The sequence below is a fragment of the Callospermophilus lateralis genome, chromosome 2 (genome assembly GCF_048772815.1).
Source record: "Callospermophilus lateralis isolate mCalLat2 chromosome 2, mCalLat2.hap1, whole genome shotgun sequence".
Taxonomy (NCBI): Eukaryota; Metazoa; Chordata; class Mammalia; order Rodentia; family Sciuridae; genus Callospermophilus; species Callospermophilus lateralis.
This window is the reverse complement of record NC_135306.1, coordinates 152,761,857-152,783,309: the sequence shown is the minus strand read 5'-3', so window position 1 is coordinate 152,783,309 and position 21,453 is coordinate 152,761,857. Positions and strand designations below refer to the sequence as shown.

Sequence of the window (21,453 nt, the reverse complement as noted above, 5' to 3'; positions counted from 1 at the left end):
TAATTGCTAAAGATGTTGAACATTATTCATATATCTGTTGACTATTTTTATTTCTTCTTTTGAAAGTGTCTGTTTAGTTCCTTTGCCTATTTATTGATTATTTTGTTTTATGGGGTAAGTTTTTTGAGCACTTTGTATATGCTGGATATTAATGTCCTATCTAAGGAACAGGTGGCAAAGATTTTCTGCCATTCTATATGTTCTCTCTTCATGTTCTTGATTGTTTCCTTTGTTTTGAAGAAGTTTGTAGTTTGATGCCATCCCATTTATTGATTTTTAATTTTACTTCATGTACTTTAGAGTTCTGTTAAGGAAGTCAGTTCCTGAGTTGACATGGTAGAGTGTTGGGTCTATATTTTCTTCTTTCAGGTGCAGGGTTTCTGGTCTAATTCCTAGGTCCTTGATCACTTTGAGTTGTGTTTCTGTGCAGGGTGAGAGAGAGGGATTTGATTTCATTCTATTACATATGGATTTTAGTTTTCCCAGCACCATTTGTTGAAGAGGCTGTTTTTTTCTACAATGTATGTTTTTGCTGCCTTTGTCTACTAGGAGTTAACTGTATTTATGTGGGTTTGTCTCTATGTCTTCTACTCTGTTTCATTCGTCTTGTTGCCTGTTTTGGTGCCAATACCATGCTGATCTTGTCACAATATCTCTGTAGTATAATTTAAGGACTGGGATTGTGATGTGTCCTGCTTTGCTTTTCTGGCTAAGGATTGCTTTGGTTACTGGTCCTCTTAATTTTCCAGGTGGATTTCACACTGATTTTTGTATTTATGTGAAGAACATCATTGGAATTTTGATGGAAATTGCATTGAATCTGTATAGCACTTTGGATAGTATGGCCATTTTGACAACATTAATTTTGCCTACCTAAGAACATGGATGGTCTTTCAATCTTCTAAGGTCTTATTTTATTTCTTTAATAGTGTCCTATAGCTTTCATTGTAGAGGTCTTTCACCTCTTTTGTTAGATTGATTCCCAAGTATTTTAGTTTTTCAAAAAAATTCTTTTATTAAATATTGGCAAACTTCATACAAAAATACATGAAAAAGATAATGCACTGTGATCAAGTAGGATTCATCCCAGTGATTCAAGGTTGGTTCAACATATAGAAACCAATAAATGCAATCCACCATATAGAGTTAAAGACAAGAATCACATGATTATTTCAATAGATGCAGAAAAAGGATTTGACAATGTGCAAGAGCCACTCATTTTTAAACACTAGAAAACCCAGGGATAGAGGTTATAAAGGCTATGTATGACAAACCCAAGGCCCAACATTATTCTGAATGGAGAAAAACTGAGAGCATTTCTTCTAAAAACATAAATAAGACTTAGGATGCCCACTTTCACCACTCTTACTCAACATTCTTCTTCAAACTGTAACCAGAGCAATTAGTCGTCAAGGGAAGGAAATTAAATAGATACAAATATGAAAAGAAGAGCTTATATATCTTATATCTCTTTTTACCAATGACATTTCCTATATTTAGAATACCTCCTTTAAAAAAAACTCCACCAGAAGATGTCTAGAACTCATAAATGAGTTCAATAAAGTAGCAGGATGCAAAATCAATACCCATAAATCAATCGTGTTCCTACACTCTAATAATGAATCTGATGAAAATGAAATTAGGAGAACTATCTCATTCACAATAGCCTCAACAATATAAAAACACTGATCCAATAGGTTTTCATGGTCCTAATATCCTGAATTTCTAGCAAGCTTTCAGGTAGCCAGTGTGAGGTGGAATGTGTTGACATTGTAGGGGATGTGAAAGGTGTGACTTTAACAGAATGTTTTAAGACTGGAAACCAGGTTTAGTATTTTATTTTGAAGTCAAAACTGTAAGAAGTTGGAATCCATCTCTTCTTCTACTCCTACCTACACTTAGACTCTCCTCCTCATTCTCATGGTTTTTTGGTGTTTGGGGCTTAAAAATCCAGCCTATGCCTCAGCCGTTTCCCAGAAGATCCTCCATCTCATTCTAGATTAACTACTTGGTGTTATGACTAAAAGCAGTTTTAAAGGCAGGGTAATGTGTAACCTGTTTCTCTCTGACTCAGTAAGCCACGTGGGTGGGGGTGGAGAATTTGGGGAAACTTTACAGAACTGAATTTATTTAGAGCTCTAGAAGTCTTCTGGTGCAGGTTTTGAGGGGAGAGTTTTCTAAATAAATTTCTAAATATAGGATAATGTCACTGGCACAAAAAAAATAATTTGACCTCTTCTTTTCATATTTGTATCCCTTTGGTTCCTCTGTCATAGCACTGTCAATCCTGCTGGGAAAGAGTCATTCAGTGTCTAATTCATCATGATACAGAACAAATGCTTCTCTCACAGGACCTGACTTTGGGCTTAGACTGAAAAAAAATCCCTGACAGGTTACATGGGAGGAAATGAAAGATGGACACAATGGGGTGGGACACAGAGTCATCAATATCTCCATGTCAGAACCACATGAATATTTAATTACCAACTTAGATCATGTTGATTTTCTTTCCTGAAACTACTCTGCATTCACAACTTATTTTTTTTCTATTCAAAAATGCCATATTGTTGATGATATAAAGGTTACTAAGATACACAGCCTGCCTTAAATTAGTCTACACAGCCATAGAATAGCCTGTTAAGTAAACATTATGAGACAGTGATAAACCCTTTAATAAACATATGTACAAGTTAGACTAGTGAGTAACTGGAATGGGAAGCTAATCTCCCTGGGTTGGTCAGAGGAGGTAAATAGAGAGCTAAAGGGAACTCAGGGCATGGGGGAAAAAAAGGAAAGAGAGAGAGAGAGAGAGAAATGGGAAGGAGGTGGGGGGAGGGGGAGGGAGGAGGGAAGAAGGGGGAGAGAAAGGGAGAGAAGAGGATACGAAGGACATGTCTTTGGGTTACAGTTTAAGCTTTCTGTGCCTCAGCCCTCTTTGACTGCTAGTCTAAGCTTGCCATGTATTATCATATTTATGATCCCCTCTGGCATCTATAACTTTTGGGTCCTATATTTCCCATTGCCATTAGTGAGGAATTAATGGAATGGAATTCTTAACACCATCCTGGGTCTACACTAAGAAAACTATCAGTGAACTCAGTGATTCTGCTGCTTCTCTCACTGAGACATCGGAAATGGTGTGACTTCCAGATCTGCCAAAGGCACATAATTACCTGTCTGATCTTCTGCCTGTATCTAGTCTATTCATTCCATCATAATCATGCTCTGACTTTTTTCAATCCTTTCTCCACTATCTGTCATTCTTACATTTCATGTTTTTTCAATGTGAGTCATCAATTTTTACATGCATCTAAGAGTCAATACAAAAGAGGGTTAGGCTATACAGGCTAATCCAAAGTTTTGGAGGAATCTTAGGAAGTATAAATCCTTGGGTCTGTCCACTATGTTCTTTCTATCTTATGTATCAGGGCCCTATGTTTCCCTGCTGGAACCCTGATCTTGGCATAATAAACTTGTTTTTGCTGGATATTTAACTAGGTCTAAGGTTTAGCCTCTTTTGTCAATGAAGTCCTGGGGTTGATTATTAGCCTACCCTCTGATGCACAATGTGAGAGCTTTTTGATTGCAACTAAGAGTCTGAATTTTACATAAGCTATACAGTTGCCGAGTGCTCATCACCAACTGTCCAGAGAACATGACTGCAACTTATATAAATTCTCATATAATGTCAAGTCTCAACAAGGAACCTAAATTTCAGCAAAGAAAGCTCAGTAGATGGGAAACTACCATGAAATTCTCTTGTTCCTTCTCAAACTGCATTACCTAAATTCCACAAGTCTCTTAGAGTGAAGAAAATCCCTGTTAAAATCAAAGGGTCAGCTAAGTCATGACCCCTAAGACATTGTAGCAATATCCTCTGGGATGTAATAGTCAACCTAAATCAAAATTTATTATGTTATTTTTCTTAAATAAGGAGAAAACATGAGCCTGGTAGTGGAAATCAGTGCTGTCATTACTGAACATCACTTTCAGTTACTTACTCAGGGATTTTGTGATTTCCTCTTTCATTCTGCCAGGAACAGTTAGTTTAGGGGTCCTAGTTTCATTGGTGGGAGTATTACACTAAAGACTATATATTTCTATTAAATTTTCAGTTAGTAGACCACCATATCATTCTATGAAAATAATTGATTGATTCTTAATAATCAACCTGAAATAGAACTGATATTCAATATAGTAACATGGCCAAGAATACACTTTCCATTAGATGATATTTGGCATCTCTTGACATTTTTTGCTCAGTATTGATTGTAAATGATCAAATGCAAAAGTCACAGTCACAGTTTGCAAAGCTTATGGTGGCCAAGGGTGAACTGCTAGCTAAGGATGGCAAAAATCTAAGATTGATAGAGCAGAGAGATGACATAAAGTTAGAGCCTCAGGACAGCTATAGTGCAGATGGTTAATACAATCCTCCCACTAACCATCCTCTTGTCACTTCCCAATGAAGAAATAAAAAACTACATGAATCCTGGAGAAGCTCATTTCAGAATTTATCATTGATGCATTTGGATCCAAGTATGCAATGGTTGTTGACTAACAATAATGGTTGGTGCATCACCCCGATCTCATGATCATGCCAGATCTGAAACACCTATTCCTCCAGTGAGAGTGTTACAGATGACAGCCCTTCATGAGAATTTTTTCTTCTGAATGGAGCTACCAATGTCATATCCCCTTCTTGTGGGAAGACCACATTTCATGATTCGTCATTAAGAAAACTCAGGGTTTTCTTTCCCCTCAGAAAGATACTGAAGAGTCATTATATTAACTCCAGAAATTTCTTCAAATTTGAATGTAGCCTTTGATACAATTGAATAGAGTTCAAATTCTCTCTGTTAGTTGTAATTTTGTACTTTCTTTCCACTTGGCTGTTTAAATTAAAAGCACTCTCCTAATATACTTCTGCACACAAATGTTTACTTCAGTGTTCAACTTAAAGGGAATCAACCAATGACAATATCATTATCAAAGAAAAATACAAATGGATCAAGGGGAATAATTCTTTGCATGTCACATCACAATAAAAGGTTAATTGATTTTATATGAAAAGCACTCTCACAAACTAATAAATAAAATTTTAAAAATGAACAAATTGTGTACATAGACTGGCTTTCAAAAAGAAACTCAAATGGTCTTGAACATGAAGACTACCATCTCTCATTTTCATAATCTGCTTGAGTCAACTGTATGAAATATGATATGTCAAGAGCTTTGTAATATTTTGAACAACTAATAATAAAAAATAAAATAAAAAAAACAAAAAAAGAAGCAAAAATGAATCTATAAACTCAATTATAATGTCACAAATATAATCACCTAGGAAAATAATGTGTGACAAAAGAAGGTGAAAGAGTAATTATGTTGGATGGAGAAGGAGAGACTTCATAGGTTGCTAATGGCTAACACAACATGTAATGGGAATTCAACTGAACCCTTCTTGAATCCACTCTCACTTAAAGACTCACTTATGCAAAAAAAAAAAAAAAATCTGTGGACATTGTGGACATCTTAGTCCCTCAGTGTATAGCTTGCAGAGTTTTAATTCCCAGGAGCCTTTGTTCTACTAAAAAAGCATCAGGATACAAGGATCAGAATTAGACTGCAAGGATCTGTATCTGTGCCTAACAATTGAGGTTGGGGTGGCTTCTTTCTGGGCTCATCCCTTTTTGACCTTGAAGTGTACACTAAGTGGCAGACAGCTTGGTAAGTACTTAAACACTAAGGTTCCTATGGTGTATCTCATTGATCATCAAACTTATACCTGAAAAGCTAATATGATTTTACTGTTTTAACATCACTCACTATTCATACAGTAATAGTAAGAAGTTGCCTAAATATTTTGTAGTGATGTTCAAATCTGCAAAGAGCTCTAGTGTATTATCAAATAAATTAGCATATTCATTAAGCTTTCACAAAATTGATGTCTTCTGATCATGTGCTCTAATAGGTAACATCAGTAAAATTGTTTCTAGGTTTTTATATAAGATTATATTTAATATTATAAAATAAGCCAAATTCAATATATTAACTTCCACTCACCAAAAAAGTATCAATAATAGATAATGTAAAAAAAAGGGTCATTGCCATTCTCCATAGACAAATGGAAATATGGATGCTAGATATTTGCTACAGAGGTAAATAAATACATAGATACACAAATTCATAAATGCCAGGTGACAGATACATAGATAATGGAATTCAGTGTAAAAATATAATCCTTCATTGGAATTGAATTCATGGATCAACTTGGCTCCTAGTCTAGAGATGTATTGGTTTTTGACAATTTAATAACTGAAAGGAACTCAACACAATAGTGTTCCACATTTGAAAATGGAACAGTTGAAGGTAACTTTTATGGGATGTGAAGCTACTAATCCATATGGCACACGGAAGTATCTATTGTCAGAGCTCAGGTCTGCAACGTATAACAAGCTATATCTTGGGATAGGTGGAATAAACTGGGCAAAACTGTATTTGGGTTATCATTTGAAACATGATCTCTTACCTATCATTAAAAAAAACACTGATAATATAGGCAAACTTCAGGGAATGAGGAAGACCAAACATCATGTCTAATTTGAGAGCATGAACAAAAATACATCATCACACAAATAAGGAAATTTCCACTGAAGATGAGATTTTCAGTAAAAATTCAAAAATAAGCATGAATACAAACAGTGAGAAAGACACTGGATAACTTCAATGTGAGGAGAGAAGGAATGGAGATTTGTTGTTCAAAAGGTGTAAAATTTCAGTTAGAAGAAACAAATGTTTAGGATTTGTTGCACAACATGGTTACTATAGTTAATGACAATGTATTGTAAATCTCAAAGTTGCCTAAAGAGTGAATTTCAAAAGTTCTCACCACAAAAACTAAATGTGTGAGATGAATGATATGTTAATTTGCTAAATATAATCATTCCATCCATACATATGTGCACATATATATAAAAAATCACATTGTGCCCCATAAATACATACAGCTATTGTCAATTAAAAATAAAAATAAATTCAAAATAACATAAAATGTCATAGCAACAGCAAAATAATTGAAAAGTAATGGGGAGATTATTAGATACAAATTGAAATATGTGGCCATCTGTCGACTCCGTCCAGCAGAGTCGAACAAAAGAAAGACGACCACCCGATGGAACTGTAACAGGTTTTATTGAAGGAGCAACAAGAGGAACCCCGTACCAAGGAAGTGTGTCGTATATATAGGACATAGGAGCCAATCACAGAGGAGGTCAACCTCGTGGACACATAATAGGCATGTTAGGAAGCATATACTGAAACACGAGCTCTTGTGGTTTCTATCAGCCAATGGGGTGGACTTCCTGGTATAGGCACAAACTTGTTTATGCCAAAGGCGGCTGATTTGGCCCAAAGCCAAGCTCCATCTTACCTTGGGCAGGGGACAGCCCTAGGCCACAGGAACTGTCCCCGACAGCCATCCAAAATGACCTTCACTCAAAAAGAAAAATGAGTAATTGAAACAAAATTAATAGTCAGGATACATTTGAGACCAGACACAAATAAAAACAGAATTAGTAAATAAGAAGATGGTATCAAGGGGTGCTCCCAAAATATAATACAAATGAATAAAGAAGTTGAGAAATGTGAAACAATCTAACTAGGAAATTGGATTTAGACATCTGAATATTTTTCAGATAGACTGCTTGAGTAGATATTATTGAAAAGGATAATGATTGACAATATTCAAAATTAAAGAAATACATGATCTTTTGATTAAAAATGCTCACAAAGATCTAAGCCAAATAAATGAATAAGTAACCCCCCTGGAGCAATGCATGTTGAACTGCAGACCTCAATCATAAAGAGAATATCAGAGCTTGACATGATGGCACACACCTATAATCCCAGCTAGGCTGAGCAGGAGGATCACAAGTTCAAAACCAACCTCAGCAGCTTGACCAGACCTGTCTCAAAATAAAAAAAATAAAAAGGGCTCGCTGGTAGAGCACATCTGGGTTCAACTCCCAGTACCAAATGATATATATTAAACATATATATCTACACACACACACACACACACACACACACATATACACATATATGTATACATATATGTATTCATATATATTATATATATATTATATTGAAATTTTAAGCAAATTCTATTCAAGATGTAGATAATAGTATTTATGTGAAAAGAAAAAGTTTTAAGTTTTAAATTGGATAATAGGCACCTTTATAACTTTTTTTAGTTCTGCAAAAGTCTTTAAGACTTGAATCTGTTGTTATCTGCACCTGTTGTAAGATTAGATTTCAAGGTCAATTTTTACATTCTTCATTTTTGCCTTTAGTTGGATATTGATGTTTACCTCTTTACCCATCTATTTTTCTCCATTTAGGTTTATATCTTAGAATTATGCTTATAATGCTTGGTTTGGTAAGACCTCAGTGATTACAAACGGATAATCAGGCATTTGAGACAATCTATCTGCATCACTAGAAGACATCTCTCCCAGCCTTTCATCTTGATCTCACATCCTGGCATGTCCGTCCTCAACACATCTGAAATTGGAATCTCTACTTTCTATTTGGTCGGGATCCCAGGGATGGAGCCTGCTAGCATTTGGGTCTCCATCCCCATATGTCTCATGTACATTGCTGCTATCCTGGGGAACTGCACCATCCTTCTTTTAATAAAAAAAGAGCCAGCTTTGCATGAACCCATGTATTATTTCCTCTCTATGTTGGCTTTCTCTGACCTAGGTCTCTCTCTCTCCTCTCTCCCTACCATGCTTAGGGTTTTCTTGTTTAATGCTCCAGAAATTTCTCCCAATGCCTGTTTTGCCCAAGAGTTTTTCATTCATGAATTCTCAGCTATGGAGTCATCTGTACTTCTCATTATGTCCTTTGATGGCTTTATTGCCATCTGTAACCCCCTGAGATACATGTCCATCCTTAGTAGTGCCAGAGTCATTCAAATTGGGCTTGCTTTTTCTCTGAAAAATGTTTTGTTGATCTTACCTTTCCCTTTCACTCTAAAGCATCTAAGATACTGTAAGAAGAAGCATCTGTCACATTCCTATTGCCTCCATCAGGACGTCATGAAGCTGGCCTGCTCTGATAACAAGGTTAATGTCGTCTATGGCTTATCTGTGGCTCTCACAGGCATCCTGGACATAACCTTTATTTTCATGTCCTATGTGCTGATTCTGAAGGCAGTGTTAAGCATAGCATCACAGAGGGAAAGGCTCAAGGTCCTCAATACCTGTGTCTCCCACATCTGTGCTGTGCTCATCTTCTGTGTGCCCATTATCTCTCTAGCTGTCGTCTACCGGTTTGCCAAACACAGTTCTCCAATAGTTAGGATCTTTATGGCTGATGTTTTCCTGATGGTGCCTCCATTGATGAACCCTATTGTATACTGTGTGAAGAGCCAGCAGATAAGAAGTTTGGTCTTAGGGAAACTCTGCCAGAATCAAAGCTGATGGGGATGCTTAATCACATAAAACCCCAATCAATAAACGACACAGAGCAAACTGAACAATCAAGGAACCACACTGTGTGTGAACTGCTTCATATCATCTCTCAATATTTTACTAGGATTGAAAAATTAGCCTTGAAAATTCATTGGCTTATGTTTAGGATTTTGAAGACCTGATATAAACACAGAATATATTCCTACTTTCACCAAGTGAGCATTACCAACTTTGTAAACATAGTTTCCTCCTTGCTCAAAGAAATGTTCAATGCGTTCACTTGAAAATTAATAATGAACATTTGTGAAACAACTGGGTAGTGATCCTAAGTGACTAATGATGGCCTGCTTATTTAAAATAGTTTTCTTCAACATGTAATTTTGGCCTCAGTGAGATATGCCCCTGCCTTTTAGAAACTGAAGTTAAGATGGGCAATGAGACTCTTATACATGAAATCACTCAAATATGCCCATATGAAAAGTTTACAAAAGCAAAGGAAACGTTTTCTTCCTTCACTTATTTCATTTTCTTCAACATTTCCTTACTCAGCATTCAAATATCATATTCTAAGCAGTGCTGTGTAGGTAGCTCCTTGTCTTCTATGGGAGTATCACCTAACAGCATAGATTTTCTCTGACCAAACTCTAGTCTGACCATCTTCTCAGCCAGGACTCAACTTTTGGATTTTCAGGGTACCCTCTACATTTTCTATTTGCAAAGAAAGTGGGATGGGTTTTTGATAAGAAAAAGTGAGATAAAAAGTGAGATATGAAAGATATGATTTTATTCAGGAGAAAAATAATTTCATTTTATAGTAGAGGGACTGAGTATTCCAAAATGAGAAAGAGAACAACTTGTATGGACATCTTTAAAAAACTAAAAATGGTGTGAAAAGTAGTATTAGAAATGGAATATTATATTACTCAGTCTGACTAAATATTTAAATGTTTATATTTTTTAAAAAATGAATCTTTAAATATCAAAAGCACACAAACACAAAAGCAAAACAAGAAAGTTTCTGGTTCATTGGTTTACTCTTAATTGTAAAATGTCTTCTCCTTTTTAGGAATTTGCCTTGGAAATTAGAGTTTTGTGACTTGATTTCTGTGCTGTATGCTCACTTTGTATCATACTCTTGATTATTTAACAGAACCAAAACTTCTCACTTTTGAAAGAGTTTAGTATTTTGTTTTGTTTTGTCATGTATTGTTTTAATGTTGCTATCCCAAAATCAATTCCTAAATGAAATCTTCTTGATTTTTTAATTAAACTTGAGATTTTCTAGAAGGCCCCTTGAAAACTCAAAACAAAAATTGTTTTTATCACCTTGTAAAGAGGAATATTTTTAAAAAATTTTGATTTGTTTGGCACACTAATGCATGGGAAGCATTATCAAATGAGAAGAGAAAATATAACTACTACAGGTTGTACTTTTATGGTAAAATATTGTCACTAAAAATTATATAATGTTAATAGAATTTTATCAATACCCTTGCTATGCATAATATACCTTGATATGATGCTGCTTATAATAATGCTAGCAAATATTTTCTGTTTTATGTCACAGAAACAATCACATTTTCTTGTTAAATAAACTCTCATCCGATCATAAGAAGCTGACAGTGTCTTAAAACTGCTAACAAAAAAAAAAAAAGCAAAACAAACTGTTACATTGAATAGTACTGAATGACCTTGTAAAGGATGACTATAGATCTTGTTTTGGAACACAGCTGATTTTTTAATGTGCTTATTTCTGACTGTAGAGAAACTCTCTTTTGTCTTAAGCCAGATATAAATTATAGAAATTTACTAGATTTTATTTTATAAATGAAATGCAAATCAAAACTATACTAAGATTTCATCTCTCACCAATCAGAATGACAGTCATCAAGAAAACAAACAAATGCTGGAGTGGATGTGGATAAAAAGGAATGCTTTCATACTGTTGGTGGGGTTGTAAATTAGTAGAAAAATTAATGAAAAATTAATTAATGAAAATTGAAACTACTCTCTTCCCCAAATTCTGCAAGCTGAAACTGGAAAGATTTATAGAAGCTCCAAAAACATTATCTTTTTCCTGACGCTGTGTGTATTGTTCAAAAAGTTTGGCAAATCACCACATCATGTGAGACCATCACTAAAGGCCTTCAAACTGCAACCAAAAAAAAAAAAATGTGTCAGATTCCACTGCCATTCTCACTTCACCATCTAAAGATGCTTTGATGAGCTCATGACATAGAAATCTTCTATACTGGCTGCCTTTAAACTCATAAAGTGGGGATCATCTGTTAATCTTCATTTTTTAAATTTTTATAATAATTTCTCATTAGATGTGATAACTTGCAACCTTCCAGCATATGTTCTTGGCAAACTTACAAATTCCCAACAAGTAACTGAGGTTATCCTTAATGAAAAGAAGAATGACTAACTGACAAGCATTTTTCAATATATATTATTAAAATAGACTTATATTGTACAAACTAAAGAATACCCCTCCTTTCCATAAGCAAAAGGAGGCATTGATAGAGATTATCTCCTTGATCAGAGATCCTGAGCTTCCTCTGAACTCTTCTTTCAACTTTCCTTAAATTTGGGCTTTGTGTTCATTTGTATGTCATTTTAGCAAGAATCTTGTAAAATAATTTAACCAGAACTCCTCACCCTCTATCTCTGGTCCTCCTGGATATGTAATCAGGTATGTCATACTCCATTATCCCCATGATATTGATTATGCTCATCTGCCTTCAGAAAGCTGTTAGATCAGTATAATCAGGACACCTCCTCATTTCTGATTTGTCCTCTTACTATTTTGTACTTACAAACCCCCTGCACCATCACCCTGTTCTTTTATTCTAAATGTCTGCTCTTCCTTCTTGCATTTAGACTTAAGCCCAATGTCTTTCTCCTACTCTAAGACGTAATAGTACTAACCTGCATACCTATTTTTATAGCCCTCCTGAAGAAAGTCTTCCTTAAATTTCTTTAACAAGTTTCATAAAGAAACTTCCTTCAATATTACTACATAACTGTTATACTCATATGAATGTATTCCCTATTAAAGACCAATTCTCATAAAAAGGGAAATCATGGTTTTCACACAAATATAAAATGAACATCCATTTAAGATTTCATTTAATTCTTCTTTCAATGAGAGTATGTGGCAATGTTACAAATACATCAAAGGGGAATCCATAGAACAGATATAGCCCTACAAAAGGCTCTTGCTGTGAATTTACACAAAAGGGCAGAACAGATTCTCCCACAGGAAAACAAGTGAACCTCTTACCTCTACAGACAAATTTATTTGCATATTCAACGTCATTCTTTAGACATGGGTAACAAAAATGCTAATTTATCACCTAGACCTTCTTAGTCTTGGAATCTCAAATAAGGAATAAGGCTCTCATTGTTGAATACATAAAACTCTGGTGTGTTGCTAATTGTAGAACTTTCAGGAATGTGAGTCAAACAAAAAACAACCCATAGTTTTAAAATAGTTAAGCAAATCTGGGAGAGCTAAGTCTACCTTTAAGATACCTTGAGATAGTTAAGCAAAGCTATGAGAGTTAAGTCGACCATGATTTATTTATTATTGATAAATTTTTATGGTAATTAATACTGAACGGAACATTTTGATAACAGTTCAGAACACAAGTAATGCAACTGTCAAGAAAGTGGGGTTGTTTCTGTATTATGCAAGACAGGATAATACAATCATAAAAAAGAAGCTTTAAAGAAAATATTGCTAAGGATAACCATAAAGCCTATATTTGAGGACAGTGTACATTACATAAAATGTTTAAAAATAAATAAGTATAAGTTTTACAATGTAAGCTATTTGGGGATATAACAAATATCATAAGAAATAATGTACATAATATAGGAAGAAAATATGTAGATCATACCAGAATATTAAGTAATAAGATTCACTGGCTATGAAGCAGAGCCTAAACATTGTATTTTTTAAAAAACAATTTAGGCTATACATTTCTTTCTTTTTATTGAGGAAATGAATAAATATTGTTTTCTTTGTATTGGTTCCTTTTAGGCATACATGGCAGGAGAATCCATTTAAAATTATTTATACAAGATTAAAATATATTTTATTCTAATTAGGATCCCATTCTGTAAATGTACAGGATAGTGAGATTCACCATTGTATTTTTATAAAACTCCATACTTAAGCATAGTCTACATTCCCAACTGTAAACCAGTATTATTGAAGGTGTTATTAAATTCAAATTTTCAAAGCTTTCTTCATTGTAAAAGGAAAACTTTGTAATTATTTTTTTTGGGGGGGTAGTACTGAGGATTGAACTCAGGGGCACTTAACCACTGAGCCACATCACAGCCCCTTATATTTTTATTTTGAGACAGGGTCTTCCTAAGTTACGTAGGGCCTCGGTAAATTGTTAAGGCTGGACTTGAACTTGTGATACTCCTTCCTCTGTCTCGTGAGCTGCTGGGATTACAGGCATGTGCCACTGTGCCCGGCAAAACTTTGTAATTTTAAGAAAGTTAATCCAATGGAAGGAGCAGACAAGTAAGGGCATAGTTGCCATACACTGTGAAACTAAAATAATTACATGATGATATGAATCAGGGAAGAGACAAGTATGGCAGACAGAGCAGAGGAGGCTCAAGGGTGTTCTCCACAAATTGTTAATTATTCCCATTTACTAGGAATTGTGTGTGCCTTCTTGGTTCCAGTGTCATTCGAGGATTCATCTGCAGGGAATTTTAAGTTACATCCTGCTGAGTTGGAATCTCCAGAGCTTTGTGAGCTAAGGGGAAAGCATGAGGAAGGCAATTTGCAGATAAATTGCTGCCCAGGGTTTCAGTGGTGAAGCCTTGGTGACTGTATGCCACCTCAATTTTCTCTTGACTTTGACATGTGGGTCCAATTATCTGTCAACTTACTAGTAAGTTTCCTGACGCTCACAGTTGCAGTTTGCCTTTTTGTACCAGCTCAAGCAAGCAATTCAAATGCTTTCTAACTTGTTCTCCGAGTGATTAGGTTAGATTCCAGTACCCCATCACCTTAAAAAGTCCAACAATGTGTGAAAATGCAGGGTACAAGTCCAGAGTTCTGCCAACTCATGGAAATCAACCAAGTGCAAAGCCAAAATCACTATCTCAGCCCAGAAAGGAATTCAAAGCCAGATACCTGGTCCTGAATCTTGGGTGGCCTACTCTCTGGCTGGTAGAGCCACTGCTTTATAAGATAGGATGTTATTTCTGGGCATGGATACATGAAGCTACTGAGTCTGCCCTCATGAAGAAGAAACAGGCAATGGCTAGGAGACTCTGTCTCAACTATCTGTGTTCACTCAGCATTCTTCTGACTGAGTTTAAGTATCTGCTTCACATTTCCTCTCTCTTGGTAAGGAAGCAACTTTATAATTTTCTTTTTCTTTTTTTTTTTTTTTCCCTTTGGTACTGGGAATTGAACCCAAGGGTACTTAACCACTGAGCCACATCTGCAGCCCTTCTTAAATTTTATTTAGAGACAGGATCTCATTGAGTTGCTTAGGACCTCACTAAGTTGCTGAGGCTGGCTTTGAACTCACAATCCTCCTGCCTCAGCCTCCTGAGCCACTGGGAGTACAGGTGTGCACCACTGCACTCGCCCAATAATTCCATCAAAAGAATCTACCTGTGAATCTATTTAAATCAATTCAGAGTATTTAAATAATGTAAGAGTTTGTATGCATTTCATTTAATCATTTAATTTAAATACAGAAGCCACCAATTTGAGGGTAAGTCTTTACATTCATCCAGTGTGGATAAGAATGTGTCAACTTGTGTAGGAGACTTTGAATCTAGAGGGAGGAGGCAAAGTGGCAATATTATCAAGGACAGCACCGCACGTAGGTTGCTGTCACTCTGATCATTGAGTTGGATGTTGAACTTGACCAAGGATTTGAGGATTGAACTGCATATACTAGATAATACAGAAACCAAGGGAAAAAAATATAGACAGCACTCTAAGCTGCAGAAAACAATAGGTTCTATTCAAGTTTTTGTATTATTGAAAAGCTCAAATGTCCTAGGTTTTCTTATGTTAAAAAAATAATCCATAGTATTATTTATAAATTCATATTCTTGAAACAAATTGATCCCTGTGCACCTCACTTGAGGCTATCTTTTGAAGTCATAGTGTGGGAGCAGGAAGCTGTACAGTGCATTTAAGGGATCACAGATTCATGTCATAGCAGCAGGAGACCTAGGAGGCTCCAGACTGCATATGGCCTAACAGGGAAGAGCTCAGGGTCTCTCACGTCAGCAAGATGTTTAATAGTGGAAGATCTTTCTGAAATTTCTTAAGACAGAATAGTCAAATTCATTTAGAGTAAGGCAAATCTTGTTATTCAATAAAATTACTTTTACTCCAGAAGAAGAAGAAAAAAAGTATGGGATGTTTATGTTTAAATGTTTCTATCTTAATATAAATATTCTCTTTTATTCCTCCTCTCTTATCCCATGCAAAATAACACTGGGCTTCTGGTATTGATGATTCCCTCATTAATAGCCTACAACAAGCTAAAGCTTGGGTTGCAGATGCAGTGACACCATAAGGCAAGGAAGTTGTTAATTTATTCATTTTGTTTTGGTCCTGCATTCCCTCAATTTGTAAGCAAAAATAAGGATAATGTTTATTCAAAAATGTTTAGTGAGAACCAAAATGTGCCAAAGCATCAGAGCAATCAAGACAAATACCTGCACAGCTCCCCTCCTGGACTACTCAGTGCCCTACTATTGACAAGATGTGCCTCTCTTGTTGCTGGCTGATCGTCTTCCCTCCACTCATGTCTCCATTGCTTTGACAAGATCCCTGTTAAAGTGACTGCAGGTTGTCCTCCCCATATTTGGTTACCTCTTTGGGCACCTAAATTAGTGTTCCTTTGATCCTAAAGTGGCTGGTCATCCACCCCAGTAAATCTTGATGTTCTACCAGTAGGACTCAGGCTAGTCTATTCTGCACCCCAGTTATAAGGATGGCACAGGGCGATCTCCAGACCTAGGTGTTCTTCTCAAAGATGCAATTTCCCATATGTAACTTTGATATATCCAGAAATGTATTTGGGGGGTACGGTTTCACCTTATAGCAAGTTTATTAAGATATTATTGACAATCGAATTCATTCTAAGTTATATATGTCAATGGCTTTTAGTATATTTGTACTACTGTTCAAATATTACCACTATCTAATACTATAATGTTTTCATCAACCTGAAAAACATTCTACATCTCTTAGTAGCCATTCCCCTTCACTGCTTCATCTAGTCTCTGAGAACCATGACTCTTTCTGCTTCTATGGATTTGTCTATTCTGGACATTTCAAATAAATGGAATAATGCGATGTACATTTTTTTCATGACTTGTTTCTTTCTCCTAGTATAATAATTTCAAGGTTCATTCCTGTTAAAACACACACAAATACTTAACTCACTTGTATTAACAAATTATATTCACAGAGAACAATTAACCATGTAGCACTTGACAGTAAATTGGGCTATGTACAAGTCTTAAGGAAATATGCATTTTTCTCTGTTCTTAAAAATATACATAGGAACAGGATTCCTAGGTTACCTTATATTTTAAAATTTGAATAAACTGCTAGAACATTTTCCAAAGTTGGTGAACCATTTGCAGTCTCAGCCTCAATGTAGAAAAGTTCAAATTTCTCCACATCTTTGCCAATAATTACTATTTTTCTTTTTTATTTCAGCTTTCCTGTGTGTTTGAAGTGATATTTCATATTGGTGTTACATTTGACTTACATTTCCCCAATGACTAATGATTGTAAGTATATTTTCATGTCTAATGTAGGTTTGTAAAGATCCTTTATATATTCTTGAGGAAGTCCAGATATGTGATTTACAAATCTTTCTCTCATTCTGAGTTAACTTTTTAATTTTTTGATGATGTCTTTCGAATCCTGGAAGTGTGTTATACAATATGTGGTTTTGTTGTACTTGATGGTTTCAGTGCCATTTCTAAGCAGACACTGCCTAACTTAAGGTCACCAAGATTTACTTACTGTTTCCTTCCAGGTGCTTTATTGTTTTAGCTCTCACACTCATATCTATGATACACTTTGAGATAATATTTGTGTTAAGTAGTCATAGTGCCTAACTTCATTCTTTCAGTTATGGAAATCCAAAATCAACCAAATTATTCCAGCCAAATTTTTTGGCAAAAATAATTTCTTAGGGTTAAAAATTCTTCAAAACTGAAAATGGAACTGTGAACAATGGAGTTCCTTATTTGATCTTGTACTTGTTCATGCGATTTCTAAGTGTACACATCACTATCCTAACAAAATGTTATAGTAAATAGAAAGTGAGAAATTTGCTTCTCCCTTACTGTATGCTGAGTCCAAGAAAATTGTTTGGAATATTATATCTGTTTATTGATATTTATTTGTGGAGATAAGTATATTTTCACTTATCTCTTTGTATCCTCCTCATATGGATCCTGATGTTACTCTCGCTTATAGTTTATAAAATATGCTTAATAGTAGGAATTATTGCTTAATAGGAATTATTGTAGGAGAATAGCTGGCATATCAAGATTTGTGTCAACTTGATGAATATAGCATACTTATTTGAGACAATTAATTTATGCCTTTGAAGGAAAATTTTTCTGAGACCCAGGTTCTGGTTTCTCCATACTCCTGCAATGTCAGTCTTCAACATCTCTGAAGACGGAATCTCCACCTTCTTCCTGATTGGAATCCCAGGGGCAGAGCATGCTCACCTGTGGGTCTCCATCCCCATTTGCTTCATGTACCTTGTTGCCATCCTGGGAAATGGCACCATCCTTTTTTTCATAAAAACAGAGAACTCCCTGCATGAGCCTATGTACTATTTCCTTTCTATGCTGGCATTCTCGGACATGGGGCTATCTATCTCCTCCCTTCCAACCATGCTGAGAGTCTTCTTGTTCAATTCCACAGGAATTTCCACAGATGCCTGCTTTGCGCAGGAGTTTTTCATTCATGGGTTCTCAGCTATGGAATCAGTAGTGCTTTTGGTCATGGCCATTGATCGCTATATAGCCATCTACAACCCTTTGAGGTACACCTCCATCCTTACCAGTGACAGAGTCTTTAAAACTGGCTTTGCATTTGCCACCCTGTGTATTTTACTTGTTCTCCCATTCCCTTTTATTCTAAAGAGGCTGAAATTCTGTAAGAAAAGCATTTTGTCCCATTCATATTGCCTTCACCAGGATGTCATGAAGTTGGCCTGCTCAGACAACAGGATCAATATAATTTATGGATTTTTTGTGGCTCTTTTATCTCTATTAAACTTAGTGTTCATTTCTGTGTCTTATGTGTTGATCCTGAAAATTGTCCTGGGCATTACCTCACACAAGGGTCGCCTCAAGGTCCTCAACACTTGCATTTCTCACATCTGCGCTGTGTTCATCTTCTATGTGCCTATTATCACCTTGGCTGCCCTTCATCGCTTTGCCAAAAATGCTTCTCCAGTTATTAGAGTCCTAATAGCTGATCTCTTCCTGCTGGTTCCCCCTCTAATGAATCCCATTGTATACTCTGTGAAGAGTCAGCAGATTAGAAATGTGATCCTGGCAAAATTATGTGAGAAACAGCATTGATGGGAAATTTCAGCTTCAGTGGACGTCAGGCTAACACAACTTCAGAACTTAAGTAGGGAATGAAGAATGACAATGAAAGAGTAAAGACTGAACTCAAACACATACTACATAAACTCAGAACCTTCTAGGTTGGGTGTCTTGGGTTTTAGGTTTCAGATTAGTTATAATAGGCTTATAACTAATCTTCCTGTCTCCTTTTTCATGTTTATCTTTTCAATGCAATCAGATACAAGTTTCAACCATAACAGCACAGTCCTAATTAGGATTACAAAAAGTTTTCAACATGTTATTCTTCAAAAGAACAAAAGAAAAAGAAAAAAGTATACTCATTAATGAAAATAAAAACCATTAGATGGTAAATAGCTATCTAATTAACTCATGTATGAACAACAATGATTGAAGTCTGCTAAAAAATTTAAGCACACACACCCACAGCATAAGCATCTTCTGATTACCCATTGTGTGTGTGTATGAGATAGATTAGCAATTCAAAAAACTATTAAAAACTCATAAATTACTTTGAAATATGTTTGAAGCTATAAGACTTTAGAAGTAATTTCTCTAGAAGTGATGTTTTCATGATTTAGAGCAAGCATTTATGTATAGTGGAAAATGCTAAACTAATCATCATCAAAGAAATTGTGCTGATTTGCACATCCAGTAGAAAAATGTAAGAGTTCTGATGCTCTACATCTTCATCAAAATTTGGAATTTTTAACCTTTTTAATATTAGTTACTCTAATGAGTATGTTATAGTATCTCATTGTGATGATAATTTCTATTTTCCTAAACACAAATTGAAAAAAAAAACAGTCAAATACACTGTGTATTTTTTTTAATTTTACATCTTCATTGATAGGAGTTCTTTATTTTTCCTTTATCATAGGAGAATATTCTTAGTTGGTGTTTAATCTTTTCATAAAAGTTTTTATATTGATTATTTCTTGTTATTTTAAAATCAAAGTATTAATAATAACAGCTCAAGTACATGGGAAAATAGGTACATTATACATTGTTTTGGAGACTGTAAATTGATATTACTATTTTGGAAAGTGCTATGGTGATTCCTCAAAAGACTAGGAATGGAATCACCATAAGACCCAGCTATCTCATTCCTTCATAATTACCCAAAAGAACTGAAATCAGCATAACAAGTGATATAAGCATATATAGTTTATAACAATGCAATTCACAATAGCCAAGTTATGAAGCCAGGCTAGAGGCACATCAACAGATGAATAGATAAGGAAAATGTGATGTATATACACAATGGAGATTTACCCAACCACAGAGAAGAATGAAATTTTTATTTGTACATAAATGAATGGAATGGGGGAACTTCATGCTAAGTTCAACAAATGAGACTCAGAAAGTCAAGGGTTAAATGTTCTAGAGAAGCTAGAAAAAAAGAAAAATGTAATAAACAAAGGCGGATCTCAAAAAAATAGAAGGAATACCAACAGTCTAGAGGAAGGGGATGGAGGAGAAGGAAGGGAGAGTCATGGTGGAGCACTCAGAAAGAAACCTACCAACTACCAAATTATGCTATGTCCATGTACAAATATAGCACAATGAATTCTGCATTGATATATAATTGTAATGTACTAATTAAAATAATTAATAATAATAGAAGGGAGATAGTAGAGTAGAACAAGTGGACTAGGGGAGAGAAACAAGGGAGGGAAGGGAAGGTGATGGAGAATGAGATTGATCAAATTATGTTATGTGCATGTATGAATATGGCCTAATGAATTCCACTATAAAGTGCAATTATAATGCATCAATAAAAATAGAATTTTGTAAGCTAAAAAAAGACTTTTTCCATTTTGTCTGAGTTATTCACTTTATTTAAAAGGTTGTTTATTATATTTGTTGAATCCAGCTATTTTCTGTATTGTCTGCAGAGCATTAGCTAAATTCTCTAGTTTCATTATTGATATAAGTTTTGTGTTTGCCATCTTATCCTTGATCAGTATCTCCAAGTTCTTGTTTGTTTGTTTTTGTTTTTGTGGTGCTATGGATTGAACCCAGGGCCTTGTGCATACAAGGCAAGCACTCCAGCAACTGAGATATATCCCCCCAGTCTCCCAAGGATTTTTATACTTTTCTAAATATAAAGTGTTTCTTAAACTTTTCAAAGAATCAAATTTTTGCTTTATTGACTTTATGTCATATTTCTGTTTTATTTATTTCTGATCTTATTATTATTTCTTTCTCTTTTCCTTCAGGTTTAATTTATTCTTTATTTACCATTTTCTTGAAATGAAAATTTACCTTTAGATTTTTACTACTTTCACTTCCAATTTAATGAAGTTAAATAATTTAATTTCATTAACATATAATGATTTAC

At 35.0% G+C, this 21,453-nt stretch overlaps 2 protein-coding genes across 2 annotated transcripts; both read left to right on the top strand.

Annotated features, from left to right (window-relative positions):
- Positions 1 to 8,543: 8,543 nt before the first annotated feature.
- Positions 8,544 to 9,485, top strand: LOC143391357 (olfactory receptor 51A4-like). Its single transcript, XM_076844055.2, has one exon. It carries the CDS (start codon positions 8,544 to 8,546, stop codon positions 9,483 to 9,485), a length of 942 nt encoding a protein of 313 aa, XP_076700170.2.
- An 8,676-nt stretch (positions 9,486 to 18,161) lies between these two features.
- On the top strand, positions 18,162 to 19,103 carry LOC143391356 (olfactory receptor 51A7-like). The gene has a single exon (XM_076844054.2). It carries the CDS (start codon positions 18,162 to 18,164, stop codon positions 19,101 to 19,103), a length of 942 nt encoding a protein of 313 aa, XP_076700169.2.
- Positions 19,104 to 21,453: the final 2,350 nt, after the last annotated feature.

Bases quoted from the DNA above. Each gene is read 5' to 3' on its own strand.
- LOC143391356 (XM_076844054.2), top strand. From the start codon at position 18,162: ATGTCAGTCTTCAACATCTCTGAAGACGGAATCTCCACCTTCTTCCTG.
- LOC143391357 (XM_076844055.2), top strand. From the start codon at position 8,544: ATGTCCGTCCTCAACACATCTGAAATTGGAATCTCTACTTTCTATTTG.